The sequence below is a fragment of the Carya illinoinensis genome, chromosome 2 (assembly GCF_018687715.1).
Source record: "Carya illinoinensis cultivar Pawnee chromosome 2, C.illinoinensisPawnee_v1, whole genome shotgun sequence".
In the NCBI taxonomy this organism is placed as follows: Eukaryota; Viridiplantae; Streptophyta; class Magnoliopsida; order Fagales; family Juglandaceae; genus Carya; species Carya illinoinensis.
The window spans coordinates 24,626,346-24,642,392 of NC_056753.1; the positions used below are offsets into that span (position 1 = coordinate 24,626,346).

At 35.9% G+C, this 16,047-nt stretch overlaps 2 protein-coding genes across 2 annotated transcripts; one reads left to right on the forward strand and one right to left on the reverse strand.

The window, feature by feature from the left end:
• Positions 1–234: 234 nt before the first annotated feature.
• LOC122300456 (CASP-like protein 1E2) lies at positions 235–3,247 on the reverse strand. The gene is made up of 2 exons (XM_043111128.1): positions 2,858–3,247; positions 235–771 (listed from the first exon to the last, which is right to left on the reverse strand). The coding sequence occupies exons 1-2, from the start codon at positions 3,094–3,096 to the stop codon at positions 432–434; spliced, it is 579 nt and encodes a 192-aa protein (XP_042967062.1). The 5' UTR covers positions 3,097–3,247; the 3' UTR covers positions 235–431.
• Positions 3,248–8,085: 4,838 nt separating this feature from the next.
• On the forward strand, positions 8,086–9,589 carry LOC122301817. The gene is made up of 2 exons (XM_043113190.1): positions 8,086–8,874; positions 9,104–9,589. The coding sequence occupies exons 1-2, from the start codon at positions 8,086–8,088 to the stop codon at positions 9,587–9,589; spliced, it is 1,275 nt and encodes a 424-aa protein (XP_042969124.1).
• The last annotated feature ends 6,458 nt before the right edge of the window (positions 9,590–16,047 follow it).

Consider the following 16,047-nt stretch of genomic DNA (forward strand, 5'->3'; position numbering starts at 1 on the left):
TTCGTAGCCTCATGTGAACACCTCTCTCAAAGAACACTTGGGAACTCTTCTACTCTGCTTCCTTGTACCATCAAATATCCGTATGCTTATTGGATTCACCTACAATTCCTTTCAAATTATTTTTCAATTCATTTCACCACCAACATTTATTCTCTCTCTCTCTCTCTCTCTCTCTCTCTCTCTCTCTCTCATTTCTTGTTTAAAATTTCTTTTATTTTCCACTCAGTAGAGATCTTTTCCAAATGCAAGCACAATATACGATAGATTAATAGCATGGGTGAAGTATATATAGGGATATTACACGCTAATTAATTAGGTTCTCTCATTCACGTACGTACGCAAACAAGAACAAAATACATGTGGCTCTTATGACAATCGGGGTTCGAGCTAAAAATAATAATAATCTTTGCAGTACTTGGCCGCCAACATCTCTACTTGGACTTCTTGTGGAGTCTCAAAGCAGAAAACACAACCAGCAAGATGAATGCCACTGCTCCAATCACAGAAACCACGATAGATGCTGCTACCTGCCCACAAAACTTTCCAAACACATTACACACTCTTTGCCACCGCACATGAGAGTTCCCGTGGTAGCCAATTAAGCCAATAGCAATGGCAGCTCCGGTGCCGGAAAACAGCAATGCCACCATCAATGTATCAAGGATGAGGATCATCGATCCTAAGATGATGTTTTCACCCCTGCTTGTGAATGTGAGGAGCATAGAGAGGGCTGCATATGAGCATGCTATGATATTTGCAACCATTAGGTACCTAGCAAAAAGGTATTTGAGATGTTAATTTCGATTTTTTTTCCTCCTCAGTGGTTGATAATTACAAAATGTAGAATCCATGGGAACATTGTGAGACTTTTTTTCCCAAAATAAATACACAACCCTGAAAAAAGGAGAAAAATACTTCAAAGAAGGATATTCTCTTTTATGGATAGAAAGTATATTCTCTTTTTTAAATTATTTATTAAATTTTAAAAATGTGGTTTTTAATTGAAACTTAAATTTCCAATGAGAACGACAACAACATCCAAAAATAATTTTTGATGAGTTAAAAAATATTAATTATACAATTACTATGTATATATGTGCATATTCTAATTAAAAAAAAAACAATTGGTTGTTTATTTGACTCACACAAATGATAAATTATAATTAATAATGTGAACTACAATGTCAATTATGTATTAAATCAAGGAAAATGCTAAGGAAAATTCTTGCTTTTCTTTTTTTTCTCTTTAATCACATATATATATTTTAAATAAAATAATTAGCATCATAATTTTATTAATAAACCCGCACCTTTAACGTATGAATACCATTTATTCTTATTCATAAATCTTAAAATATTACAACCGATTAATGTCCTTTCAAGTTTTTAATATGAGTAGTGTTACATATACTTATAATTTTATCTACAGTGTCTAGTTTATCAGTTTCTTTTTAAATTCAAATTTTATAACTTTCAGCATATCAATAACTGATACATAAACACATATTGTTATGTAAGTAAAAATTCTAAGTACAAATATAATTTTCCTATATATTAATATTACCTACAACATGATTTATTTTTTTATTTAATATTATCCAAAATATTTATACGAGCAGTAATATTATATTCTGTAGGATCCACTTAATTATATATCTTTCTAATTAATATTCTCAGGTTCAAAAGAACAACGTCATGAAGAATCTTTTCTACCCTTATACTCACGCTATATATGCTTCCATTAATGTTGATTGATTCAATTGGGGTCCCCGAAAGTACTATTTGTGGTGATCCAACGTACAAATTTAAGAAGCGGGCCATAAATTAGTTACCTTATTTACGGCGCCGTATAATTAATATCAGCTCCCAAACAAAATTAATATTATAATTTTATTTCATATTTCCAAATATAATATCAATAATTAATTATTTTTCAAAACACTCCATGTGCCAACTATTCGCAAAACTTATTGCCTTACCTACCTTGGTGTTAAGGAAAAAAATCACATAGCTAATTTTTTTTTTTTTTTTGTCAAAAAATAATACACCTAATTATAAGTAAAAGATAAAATTTTCTTGATTTAAATTTTTAAACTTTGGAAAATACTTTAACCATAAAGTGATTATACAAAAGTAAACCCACAAACTGATTTGGCTTCATGTGGTATTTTAGATTATAAAAGTGGTGTTACTTCCACCGCTGAGGGCTCCTGCTAGTTATTTTCTGTTTATTTTTTTGGCTTTTTTATATGTATATTTTTAGCATTTTGAAATATTTTTTTAAAAAAATAAGAAAATTCACAATATTATTAAAAAAAACATTTACTTTGTAAGTAATAACAAAAAAATAAAGAAAAGTCTCGGTGGTAACTTCCAATGAGAGCCAACAACGGGAAGATTAGTAGCATTTTTCTTATTATAAAATAGATTTAACGGATTCCATAAAATCATATCATCAGTTTGTGGGTTTATTATGTATAATCATTTTATATATGTATCAGTTCTATTAAACTTTACATAATTATCCTATATTTAAAATAGAGCTAGAAAAAAGTTGTATGTCTATTATTACTGAACTAATTCAGTGCAAGTGTTCAGGATCGAGTGGATCTATACGCTTGGCGGGTTGAGACGAGGTGTAGACTTGGTTTTCCCCTTCTATCACACTGATCTAAGGGCAGATCATGTACTCTATTTATTCGAGTTAAGTGGTGTTCAATTTCTTTATGAACAAGATGATAAATAATTTTCTATGGATACGTGAGAATAAATCATGAATTACAAAGCTAGTAATGATGTGGGTATATAAAAAAAAAGTAAAAATTAGAGAAAAACAAGAGTTTGAAGAACAACATACACGAAGGCAGACAAGTAATGCCATTTAGCAGTGACTGGAACATTCAGAGGTGGCAGGCTATCCACCAGCACAACTGGGACAGTCTCAGTCTGCTTATCCACACCAACAAGTATGGCAGCCACCAAAGTCAGTGCTAAGGCCAAAAGCCTTAGGAGTAATTCATAAAGCTTGGCTGTTCTTCCATTTCCCATCTTCACTTCATTCCCATTCTTCTCCAACCCCTCCACCCCTCCTACCATGGCTTTGTTCTGGCTCTCCCTTCCTATCAAAACTAGCTCCAAGAAAAAAAACAAAAGGGTACTAAAATCTTGGAGAGATCAGTGAAGAACAAGTGGATGCATGTGGAGCTTTAAATAGAGAGAGAGAGAGAGAGAGAGAGAGAGAGAGAGAGGCGTTGGTCAATGGGCAAGGGGTGTATCGATCGATGGACATTTATGCATTCATTGTTAGGTGAAGGAGTCCATAACTTAATGTCAATAGCAATTAAGGCAAGGACGTGTTTTAGTGTAAAAGTTTGGTGTTGCAAATTAATTTGATGTATCCAAAAAGAGAATATATATATATATATATATAAATATATATATTATTTTCTTCGATTTATTTAAAATGGATACTATTTATTTAGTGTAAGATATGTAATATTTTGGTCCATATATTCTCATTATTCTAACAAATAAAGTAATTTAAATATCTCATTTTAAACTAAATGTGTCATATGCATATATGGTCCTATCCATTACAATTGAAATGGAGACGATCTAATTAATATCAAGTTAACCCTTTTTTCTCCTGTACTTAAATCGGTTGAGGATATAGTATATTTAAATCGATAGGTTGGGAGTTGTGTAATTAATTGCAGAGGACCAACAACTTGGTAAATTTTGGTAGCTAGCGTGGGTTCAACTGATCTTTTTTTTTTTTTTTTTTACTTTTATAACCAAGATATACACTATAACAAATTATGGTTTTTTCCACAAATTCTTTCTCCATGACACAAGCTGGTGGCAAAAATCCACTAATTGTCTCCAAAATCATCCGTGGGAAGAAAATAGGCTTTTTATCATGAAATTAGTTCGGTTGGAATAATTTAGTGGGAAAAAGCATTTTTATCACAAATTATGTATTTTTTGCCACCAGTTTATATTAGTAGGAAAAAAAAAACTAAAATTAAAACTTGGGCCTATTATTTAACGGAGAAAATTTATGTATTTGCCATGAAATGCACTTACTCGCAAAAGTACATAAGTAAGCACTTATGTATTGGTCGGTAGTGTACTATTTTCCACGAGACTTGAGGTTTTTCCCACGACTACAAGTGGCCGGATAAGGATGTAAAACATATTAGGACCTGGGTCTAATCCCCGCGAGACCCCTCTCCCCTTTCTTTCTTTTCTGCCCCTCCCATTTCCTTTCTTCCCCAACCATCCCCCCACCCCACCTCGCGAAAATCACCATGGCCCTCTCCCTATAAACGGCGGCGAATTTGCAGGGAGCATAGGACTTACCCCACCTTGGAAGCTGGGTGCCGCAGCTAGCATAAACCCGTCTTCATGCCCTAGCCTCTAGAAGCTCCTCTGCAAGTTTAAATCACTGGGTGCGTCCCCTCTCTCTCTCAATTGAGATACACGGTAAGCCTCTCTCTCTTCTCCCTCCGTCTTCTCTCTCTATTGGTATTAGATTGTGTACCATTTGTTAGACTATTATGTACTTGCTATAGATTTGTGGGAAAATGATATGGTTGTGACAAATATTGTGTAATTCTTTGATGCTTCGAATGCCCCAAATCTGGAGAGGGATTTTCTGCATATGCCCGCTATTTAGACAGAGGAGTTCTGAATTGATTCGATACCTTTGATTTCTCACTCTGTTTTCAATTTATGTTGAAAATCTTAGAACTCTGTTGCACGCAACGCCTGTACAAGATTTGGCAATTTCAGCATAGGATTATTGAAATTATGTTCCTTAAAATGCCATTAATTTAGCATGCTAATTAGTTCCTAAAGAATTTATAAATAGTTTTGAACAACTCACGATTATTAATCATCATTTTAGCCTTCAATGAATAAAACTTAGTTTTTATTTTTCAGTTTTTGTAATGGAAAAAAAAAACTGAGAAATGGCGTTTTTAATTTTCATTTTTTGTAATGGAAAAAAAAAACTGAGAGATGATAGATCAGTGAAGGTCCAAATAACACTAGGTACATGGATGCTGTTTCGTGAGCAGCCCCAAACCTATATCTTTGCGTTGACTTTGTTATTGCTCTTGTTTCCCAAGTATTAACAATCTCATTGTTATAATTTTGCTTAAAGTACTAGTATCTAACCAGCTGGCTCATGATAAGGTAGTTCGTTTTGGTTCTTCGCACACATGGGGTCTGAATCGACATATATATCATTGTCTAACAAACATGCATGCATACATGCCCAGCTACTCACTATAGCTTAGTCTACGTGCAAATGTAGCTAATGCACTATTTTGGCTAGAGGCGCCAAAGATTGCTCTTCCTTTTCTCGGAAGAAACTTGGTCTCAAGTTTTAAATGGATATTCCAACAACCTTATATCAAAGATTCATCTCAATAATCTAGTATAGCTGGATATATAAGCCTCCATTGGTAGAATATTTGCTTTAATGGAGTGTCAAAATGTACTCAAAAAGTGACTTTTTGCTTTGAGGATTTCATGTTGGATAACATAATATATATATTATTAAATATTTGAATACTCATATATATAGAATTGTCATGGACTACCAACATGGTCATAAAGATTGGGAATGATCATAATAAATATTAGACCTTGGAGTTGTGTATAGTTGCATCAACCCTTAACAGAAAGTGTTCAAGGTGCTGTTAACAGGTAACGGTTAAGTCTTGACACTAGCAGAATTTTTTTACGGGGAATATCCACAACATATTAGTGGGGTTTGCTTTAAACTATTGTGTTAGATTACTGCAAGGTTAATTAGCTTTGATGTAAAACAACACCTCTCTTCTTTTGATACTTGGTATGTTAAGTCAGCTAATAATATATATTCTAATGGGGCTGCTCATACACTAGCTAGGAACTGTTATGGGATTAGTAAAGGATGTCATGTTGCTATGGAAGATTACCCTAAACCATGGCTTTTTCAACTTTCACTTCAAAAGGTTAGTATTATTAGGGATTGACAGAAACATAGTACTTATCTATGAATAATTTGTATTTCTCCCCACCCCTACTAGGTTATGGAAGGCCATGTCATTCTTCATTGGTAGCAACATATAAACATTTATTTTTGTTTAAACAAGAATTGAAAGTACTGTGCTAACCTACAGTATAGTACATTGGTTTCTTTGGCACGTTTTATGTATACCCAGGCCAGTCATCTACCTAATCTACCACCTGAAGCTAGCTAGCTATCTATACATATATATTTGTCACAATGGGGTTCCCCTCTTACTATCTCCCATCCCTATCTATCTACATATTACTGTACATGAACTGGCCATGATATATAGTTAGTTATCCACAACATATAAAAAACAGAGTTCCATTAATATGCATATAATCTGTGCAGGCAAAAAAAAACTGGTTAGATACTATCATTTATCATTTGTGTCCTTAAATTCTTAGTTCTCAAATTAGTTGCTCATGTCATGTCCTAATATAGTGTAGATGGTTATCTTGATCGAGTCATATTCTTCTTATTGGTCATTCTCAACCATTATACTCTTGAGATATGGCTATGTTTATTTACACTTTTGACGTTGTTAATAAATGGACTTCAGTTAGGTCACCGCATATATGTTCTTATATATATACGTAAAGCTTTTCCTTAATTCAATGGATATAAGCACTGAAGTAGACACCTAGTTAGTTCCGACATCAATGTTTCCAGTAGCTAAACAATTAGGTTGCCAAGCAGATTGACCTAACTAGGTAAATTCTATGATATGCTTTCCCTCGTGCTTAAATAAACCCAAATGATACAGGCAACTGTAGCTGTGGTCAGTTATATATTTTATCTGTGAAACATTTCAACTATAAGACATTGACTGGAATATGAGTATTTGAAGTTCATATGTAGATTCAGCTATAAATGTTCCCCTCAGACAACCTTGTGTTGACACTATCAAATAGCTATTTGTAAGTTGGAGTTTGTTATAACCACATAATTATTAACAGAATGTGGTTAATAATGTGTGTAATTGAGTTCTATATGGTATATACAACTCTGTTCGTTTTGGACTACACAGGATTTTACTCAATGTGATACATCATTCCAGATATAGTTGATTACAATAGTGGCTGGTACCCTTTTCTAATAAATTGTAGACTTATTTATCTTATTGTATTTTATGTATAATATGTATGCATAGCTCTTCAACAGTGTCAACTGGTACATTAACTGACTGCAAGTATAGACAGCCCCGATAACGGACACTAGACCTGCATATTACAACCTTCTTCCTCATAAATGCTGAGAGCTTACCAACCAAAATGAATAAATGCTTTTCATCGTTTAATGGTCCTGATAGTTAATGCTTCAGCTTTGCTTCTTTGATATGCAAATGGTATTTATAGCTGAAGTTATATTTAAATATACTATTATGAGGGCAAGCCCTATTTATGTAGATTAATCAGTTCTTAACCCACGAATTAGCTCTAAGTATCAAGTTGAGTTACTGTTTCTGTAAATGGAATTAAAGTGTATTTAATTCCATCAATTCCTAAGTACTCTTCTCCTGACACTTCCTTTGTCAGATATCATCAATATCACTTAACTGTCTTTTAATTAAATTGATGTTGGAATGTAGTTAATTGTATCCTATCAATTATTTGTCCCCTATTACTTATTACGAAACCTCAGCAGCCCATAAAATGACAAGGTAAGACTTGTCTATGATCCCCACCTGAGCAATACATGAAGTGATGATTCCCTGTCTAATTTAGGTAGAGGCTGTGTGTGACAGACTATTTATTTCATCAACTGATTCTCTTGACTTCAGGCTGGTTTCAGTTGTCAACTATACGTAAGGAGATGATGTTGTTAGCTTATACATTACACTATAACATGCTTTAGATAGTGAATGTTGGATATTGAGTTTCAAGTTGGTGAGAGTCAAACCTAATTAGATTTGAAGGGTATTTAATAGCTATTGACATTTTCATAAGCCTATTCAATTGTTAGTGACATACTCCCATATCCTAATATGATGTTTGCTACTATTTGGTCAGCTTCATACGATGGATAAATCTTGGATGCATATTGAAGATAGATTGCATTCCATTGAGTATGCTGAAGGGGTTAGACAATTCATCTCTATGGCCATTTCCCACACTGCTAATCCTGATCAGATTAGGTGTCCATGTAGAAGATGTCGGAATAGAGCTTTCCACTCCAATCGTACAATTGAGGATCATTTGTTCTTTAGAGGGATTGATCCAACTTATACTCCATGGATATTCCATGGAGAAGATGATCCATTCCTTTCTGCCACTTTTTCTGACGAAGACGAAGATGATATGTTGGCTCATAGTGATTATATTGATGATCTCGATGAGCTTTTAGATGACATCCGTCATGGGTCGTCTATGGAAAATCATATCATAAATGACAGATCATCTTATGCACATGATCAACCCTCTGCCTCTAATGCTCCTGTCAACTCTAATTTCGAGGACTTGGTAGCTGATGCACGACGTCCACTCTATCCTACATGTACTAAGTTCTCAAAGCTATCATTCATCGTCAAGTTGCTTCACATCAAGAGCATCGCTGGGTGGATGGTGAAGTCCTTTGATATGGTCATAAAGCTCTTGCATGAGGCGTTTCCTGATACCTCATTCCCTGACTCATATAATGATGCCCGTCGCTTGGAGCGGGGATTGGGCTTTAGTTACGAAAAGATTCATGTGTGCCCAAATGATTGCATCTTGTTTTGGAAGGAAAATGCATCGTTCAATGAATGCCCCAAGTGTAAGGCATCTAGGTGGGAGCAAAGCACAATTCAGGGACGAAGGATACCACAAAAAGTACTCCGACATTTTCCCTTTAAGCCGCACTTGTAGAGATTATATATGTCAAAGAAGACAGCCCAAGACATGAGATGGCATATAGATGGACGTGTTGACGATCCAACGTGCATGCGACACCAAGGCTTGGAAGGACTTTGATAACAAACATATGGGATTTTCCAAAGATCCTCGCAATGTTAGACTTGGTTTGACTAGTGATGGGTTTAATCCGTTCAACAACGAGTAGACCATACAACATTTGGCCAGTACTGCTTGTGCCGTACAACTTGCCCCCTGGGCCTGCATGAAAGAACCATACACCATGCTGTCATTGTTAATACCTGGCCCTAAGTCACCCGGTAATGACATTGATGTCTTCTTGCATCCGTTACTCGATAAATTGAAGGAGTTATGGGAAGAGGGTATTCATACCTATGATGCATACAGTGGGGAACACTTTATGTTGCATGCAGCGCTACTGTGGACAATCAATGACTTCCCCGCATATGCCAATATTTCTGGGTGGAGTACAAAGGGCAAGATGGCATACCCCCATTGCACATCTGACACAAATTCACAATGGTTGGTATATGGCTGCAAGCATTACTATATGGGTCATCGACGATGGTTGGCCCCAGATCACAGTTGGAGACAGAAAAAGAATGCTTTTAATGGACATGAAGAGCACCAACTCCAACCATCAAGGGTCGAGGGAGAAGAATTGCATCAATAATTAAGTCAATTGTCACATGTTCAGTTTGGTAAATCTTCTTCGAAAAGGAAACGATCTCCCAATCATCTTAATTGGATGAAAAAATCAATATTTTTTGAGCTTCCTTACTGGTTATCCTTAGGTTTGAGACATAATCTGGACGTCATGCACATTGAGAAAAACATATGCGATAACGTCCTGGGAACATTGTTGAATATTGAAGGAAAAACTAAAGACTCTGCCGCTGCACGTAAAGATTTGGCAAATTTGGGAATAAGGAAAGAATTGCATTTACAACATGATGGCGAGTCTACAACCATGGGTCTTGGTTGCTACATGTTAAATTTGAATGAGCGAAGGGCTTTTTGTGCATGGTTGTCAAAAGTTAAATTCCCTGATGGGTTTGCATCCAATATTGCCCGATGTGTCAATGCTACCGAGGGAAAGATCAATGGAATGAAGAGCCATGATTGTCACGTATTTATGCAAGCACTATTGCCAGTCGTGATTGGTGGGTTCTTACGAGCCGATGTGCGTCAAGCCTTACTAGAGTTGAGTTGGTTCTTCAAAGAATTATGTTCTCGAAGTTTGAACTTACCAGTGTTGCATCGTCTTCATGCTAATATTTCCATCATTCTCTACAAACTAGAGATGATATTCCCTCCAGCTTTTTTTGATATCATGGTGCACCTTTCTATTCACCTGCCAGAGGAGGCTCTACTTGCAGGACCCGTGCAATACAGATGGATGTATCCTTTTGAGAGGTATCTAGGAAAGTTCAAGAGGTACGTCCGCAACAGAGCCCGGCCTGAAGGCTCAATTATATGTGCATCTCGAGTGCCTTACATTTTGCTCTATGTACCTCCATGATATAGAAACTAAGTATAATCGAGAGGAACGCAATAGTGATGTAGTTATTGGTTCCGCTGAGGAGGGGAATAGGGCAAATTTATCAGTTTTCTCACAAAAAGTTAGACCATTGGGGACAGGGCACTCCCACAAATTATCCGACACACTAATGGTCAAGGCCCGATGGTATGTTCTTAATAATTGCACGGAAGTTGAGCAATACATTGAGTAAGTCCATCATCCTACTGTTCAATACTTTAGGTTATGAACAGTAATATTACCAAACCTTCTAACAAAATACTTGTGTTGACAGGGAGCACTATAACAAGATGCAAGAAGAGAACCCTGATAACATCGATCATAGGCACCAGAGTCAGTTTCCATCATGGTTCAGGGCACGGGTAAGATACGAAACCTTCCAGTCACATATAGTATAATATAAGGTAAATTTTACTATATGTAGTATTAGTAACCACCTTTTCTATCTGTTGTCTGGTAGATTCGAGAGCTACGTGCAGTTAGGCCAACAGAGGTAACCGACGACATATATGCATTAGCATGTGGTCCAGATCCTTGGGTCGCGTCTTATAACGGATGCATAATGAATGATATTCGATTCCATACAAAAGAGCGTGAAAGGCATCGCCGCACTCAAAACAGTGGGGTTGCGGTTCATGGCGAGCATCGGGGATCCCCTGTTGACTTCTACGGTGCGTTGCATGATATTATAGAAATATGCTACATGGGTTGGCGTAAGCTTTATCTATTTCAATGCACTTGGTATGATGTTGGCGACCCGAGAAGGGGGATACGGGTCAGGGACCACCTAACGTTGGTCAATACTGCTAGGCAATGGTATAAAGATAAGCCTTTTGCCCTTGCGTGCCAAGCAAGTCAAGTATTTTATTTGGCCGATCCAATTTTGGGTGGAAGTTGGCAGGTCGTCCATAAGGTAACAAGTAGAAATGTTTACAACCTTCGCACAATGGATGCTGTTGGGGATGCGAATGATGATGGTGAGTCAACCTGGGGTGACTCAGAAGATGAAGATCGCAATAATCTGGACAACATTCCCCCTATTCTCAATGTGGATGAATCCATGCCCGATTCACTGAACCGACTCGATCAAGAGCATTTGCAAGTTGATGCAACAATTACACAACGTCGAGACCCGTCTCAACCAGTTGACGATGATGTCTTTAATGAGGCTGACCCACTTGACGATGAAATGGAAATGGAGGACATAAGTGCTACAAGCAACTCGGACAACGAGTCCGACCATCCTCTTACTAGGGAGGATGATGATGATTGCAGTAAGATTTGATTGTAGTGAGTTTATTCATTGATGTTGCCAAGTTGGTATTTCTCGTAAGTCTAATATTGCATGTCAAGTATGTTTACCAAGAGTAACAACCTAATATAGCATTATTGCATGTCAAGTAGTTGTGAAATATAACCTATATGCAACATAAACAACACATGCTCACCTATAGTAAGCAAACTACGGGTGAGTAGTTAAAGTAATATAGTCGCTTAACTACATGTATGTGTGTTATGCGCAGACAATGCATGATGTTTATCGACGATGGGAGTATAGAAGATCAATGGGAATCAAGCATCTGATTGCATATGGTATGTTCTTGGATGTCATGTGCTCCCTAAATTTTCCATATAGATCAACACTGTGCATTTACATTGCGATTAATAATTGGGTTGAGAACTTGTTGGGATACATGGTTTTTTCTAAACATGCTCAAAAAGTTGTTTGCTAACTATGTTCCAATAGCCTTAGTTTATTACAAACTAAGTAAATCCCTTGCTCATTGGTTTCCAATGGCCATTAAATCCCATAATTAACTTTAGGTTTGTAAGTGAAAGGTTGCTGTTTGGAAATTAATTTATACCTTGATTTTGAAGGTCCAAATGCATGGTCATTATAATTATGAGATGGGAATGGTGTGATAGTATTTTCAGCTTAGTTATGCACAAGCAGCGTAAGTATGGATATTCAATTGCAAAATGTTAAAGGTTTGATTTGCCACACAATGAGTTCCATTGTGGATAGTTGTCGTACCTAGTAAATTAAAGTTTGGAAAATGTAACCAAAAGTGCAATTTGGTTAATAGGCAAATTAACCTATGTGCCTATAAAATGATACGAATTCCATGGGTATGAAGTTTGGTTGACCATCTTATGGCAAATTATAGTTAATAAGCTGATAGGTTTTTGTTAACTTAGAAATATAAGTAAAGAGTTACTCATAGATGGGAGTTCCATATTTTGTGCAGATTTTAGCATATGCACTTTCAAGGATATGCTGTGGTTGGTCCACCTACATCAAATGTCGATGGAAAGCATTTGTTGTAGTGATAGTGGCTTAGGATAATCAGGATGTAACAATTTGCACGGCAATGGTTAAAGTTGACTTAGAAATTTCTATATTAATGAGGTTGATATAGAATTCAGAACATTTTGACCAGACAGGGCAATTTGTGTAACTGAAAGATATAGGATTGCTATTGTAGTTCAGGTTTGTACTTCTACTTGGATTTAGTATGGGAAAATTGCATGCACAACCTACATATTGATACCATATAAGATGAAATCAAAGCACTCTACATGGATCACATAGGGTATAAATGCATCCCAATGGGGGAGTAATAACTATAGACAAAATATAGGCAGGGTTATAACAAATGGATGGTTGCTGCAAAGTTAAATATACATAGACATGGCTAGTTATGCACATCTAGGGGATTATACGTTGCAAGAAGTTGGCGGATAAATACATCTCACACATGATGGTGAATGCAATCTAAACAATTCAAATTTACGGGGAGTCACAACACTATATGCATTTTGGTTGGGTTTACTGGAGGTTGAAAAGCTGTTTCACAAAATATTAATCCAACTTGAGGGGTTAAAATAACTACAGGTGAAAAAAGTGACGTTGCATGTTATTAATAGGTAAGTATTACGCAATAGTGAGGTATATGATATAACCATTGAAAGCATGGGTCAAGAGCTGGGGATATTATTTAAACTATTGGTCATTGCAAGATGTGTGGGAAATGAACATTTTCTTTCTCACTCAAACCTCAATTACTTTAGGGAGTTATCGATCCAACTGTTAGCAGGATTCTAAAAAGATGAAAAAAACAGCTGGTTCATAATAAGCTGATTTTTTCCTATACTCCCCCTGTAATCGCTCAATCACCAGCAGGTTAAAATTAGATTGACATGAATACTGAGCTTTTCATTTCATAGATCAAAGTGTGGTTTATATGATTGAATGGTCCTAAACAATGTGCAGCTAGCTTATGTTCCTGACAAAGTCTGAATTTATCAGTTTTTTAGATTATTCAGTAAAATATTAGAATTAGGGGTGATAATAATCATCCACAAGCTAGCTTAGCTTGTGGATGATTATTATAAATGATACTCATCCACAAGTACGTAACTTAATGAGGCCAGTAAAGAAAAGAAAACCGCCCCAGTTTTTTTGCACAAGTGGCATTCATTACCATTACATATGGAATCATTTCCATATGTAACCAAATTTAATACCAAAGTACCCCAATACAAATAATGATAACAGGGCATTGGTGATCAATAATTCAGTGAGTAATTATTGATCACCTAGCTATATATATATACATGTTAATTTAAAGTTTATTTAGTGAGGAGGGAAATTAGGTGCAACCATCAAATGTAAGTATAGATGTTTATCAGTATCTTTATAACAATGTCTGCATATATATGCAAGGACGTCAAGAGTGTCTATTTCCAAAGTTCGATTCCATGGCATTAAATCAGAGAGGCTCTTTTGCATGGCATTAATAACCCCCAATTTGCAGACCAAAATCAGAATGCAGTATCCTTAGGTTTAACTAGTGCAGAATTAATTATAACAAAGAATTGAGGTTTTTCAATAATTAATAATTTGGAACCTAGCTACCTGGACAACTAGATAGTAAAATCTAGTATCACGTGTTTGCAAGGGATGAATTCAGCGCATATACAAGAGCTATTAACAATTAAACTTGTATGTATAATTAATTCAGCATATATGCCACCACATGTAGATTGTGCCACCAGATCCATGGTGGGATCCACACAGCTGGTTAATAAGTTTAAAAAAAATTGCAAAGAAAGTGGTGGACATAGATAATTTAACACACAGTACAGAGCGGGAGATTTGTGATTAAAGGGCGGGATAGGAAATTTGTGATGGATTTTAGCTGGGAAATGGCGCCAGTGATGGGGTCCACAGCAAGGCTGAACTGCAAGTAGGAATGATAAGGGATTGACAGCGAGGAAGTTGGTGGCAGTGAACAGAAAGCTGGAGAAGTTTGAATTAGATTAAACCTGTCTTCATTGCCTCAGTTCTGAACATGCATCTTTCCACTTGAAAAAAAGCTGAGAGCTTATTCAACCTTTTCAAAGCATCTACGGGTTCACCTGAACTTACGCAGAGCTGCTGGCCATTTCCTCTATATTGCTTTACAACAAGCTGCTTATCTATAATCTTTACATCTGCTAGGCAAGCCAGAACCTTAAACCAGGTACACATTGCAAAGAAAGAAATTATTTTTGTGCTTCTCCTCATTTGTTCTTTAGGGGGTTATCGAGCACTTTTTCTTTGTTTAGCTTCTCAAATCAATTTCCAACAACTGGATTCTTGTAAAGCATGAATTTTGCTTCTTCTTAGGCTTAGGCAGAATGTTGGAGGTAACATTTATGTACTTATCTGTTGATTACATTAAGGTAAGGTGAGGGGAAAATTATCATGCACTATACATCACGGCAATGGTTATGGTTGTCGGAAAGCATGTTATTTTTTTCACATACAAAAGATGAAATAGCAGTACACAATGGGTGTTTTTTAAACTAATGTTGTAGTGGTTGGACAAACCATGGGTTAGAAGTGATATTATCCTCCTTCTACATAATGTAGTAAAAAGTGCTGCACTCTCTATCTTTTGTGGGAAATGATATACAGCTCTGATTTATAGGCAGAATATGACCAGGTTTGAGGGGTTTTAATCTTAACTACAGATTAACAAATAATGTTGCAGTCAATTTTGACATATCATTGTAGTTTTAAGGTTTTTATGTCAAAAAATATTCAGCTGTGAAGATATGTGCCCTGTTGGATATTTGGTTGCCAATGTATTTCCCCATCTGAGGCATTTCACGTTAGGGTACTACTTGGCTGAGTTGACACTGCTACATGGAGATGTTTCCCTAGGCAATGATCCACTCCCAACATGTAGTTGGATATTTATAAAGGTCTTTAATACATAGATGCTGAGAACTACGTGAAAAATGATACTTCAAAAAAGCAATTTTTTTGTGGGAAATACATCCTACAAATATAAGCATGCTCATCTACTTCATACGATGTATTTAAGAAGTAATATTACTATGTTAACAAGTAGAGTAATGCTGGTCTTGACTGTCATTGTTATACATTTATATGCATATCGTCATTAATTTCATATGAAAATAAAGACTAACCAAGGCATGCAGTAGCTCAGAAAAAGCTATGTTATTCTTAAAGAATCTCCATGTAGCACTGATTTAAGCAACTCTGTTGCATAAAGATAGTATATTTCTCAAATGTATTT

What these genes read in the sequence shown, in the direction of transcription:
- LOC122301817 (XM_043113190.1), top strand. Translation starts at nt 8,086, where the DNA reads ATGGATAAATCTTGGATGCATATTGAAGATAGATTGCATTCCATTGAG. An exon ending in GACGAAGGATACCACAAAAA is followed by an intron (nt 8,875 to 9,103) that starts GTACTCCGACAT and finishes AACAACGAGTAG; the next exon opens with ACCATACAACATTTGGCCAG.
- LOC122300456 (XM_043111128.1), bottom strand. Translation starts at nt 3,096, where the DNA reads ATGGTAGGAGGGGTGGAGGGGTTGGAGAAGAATGGGAATGAAGTGAAG. An exon ending in CATTACTTGTCTGCCTTCGT is followed by an intron (nt 772 to 2,857) that starts GTATGTTGTTCT and finishes CCTTTTTGCTAG; the next exon opens with GTACCTAATGGTTGCAAATA.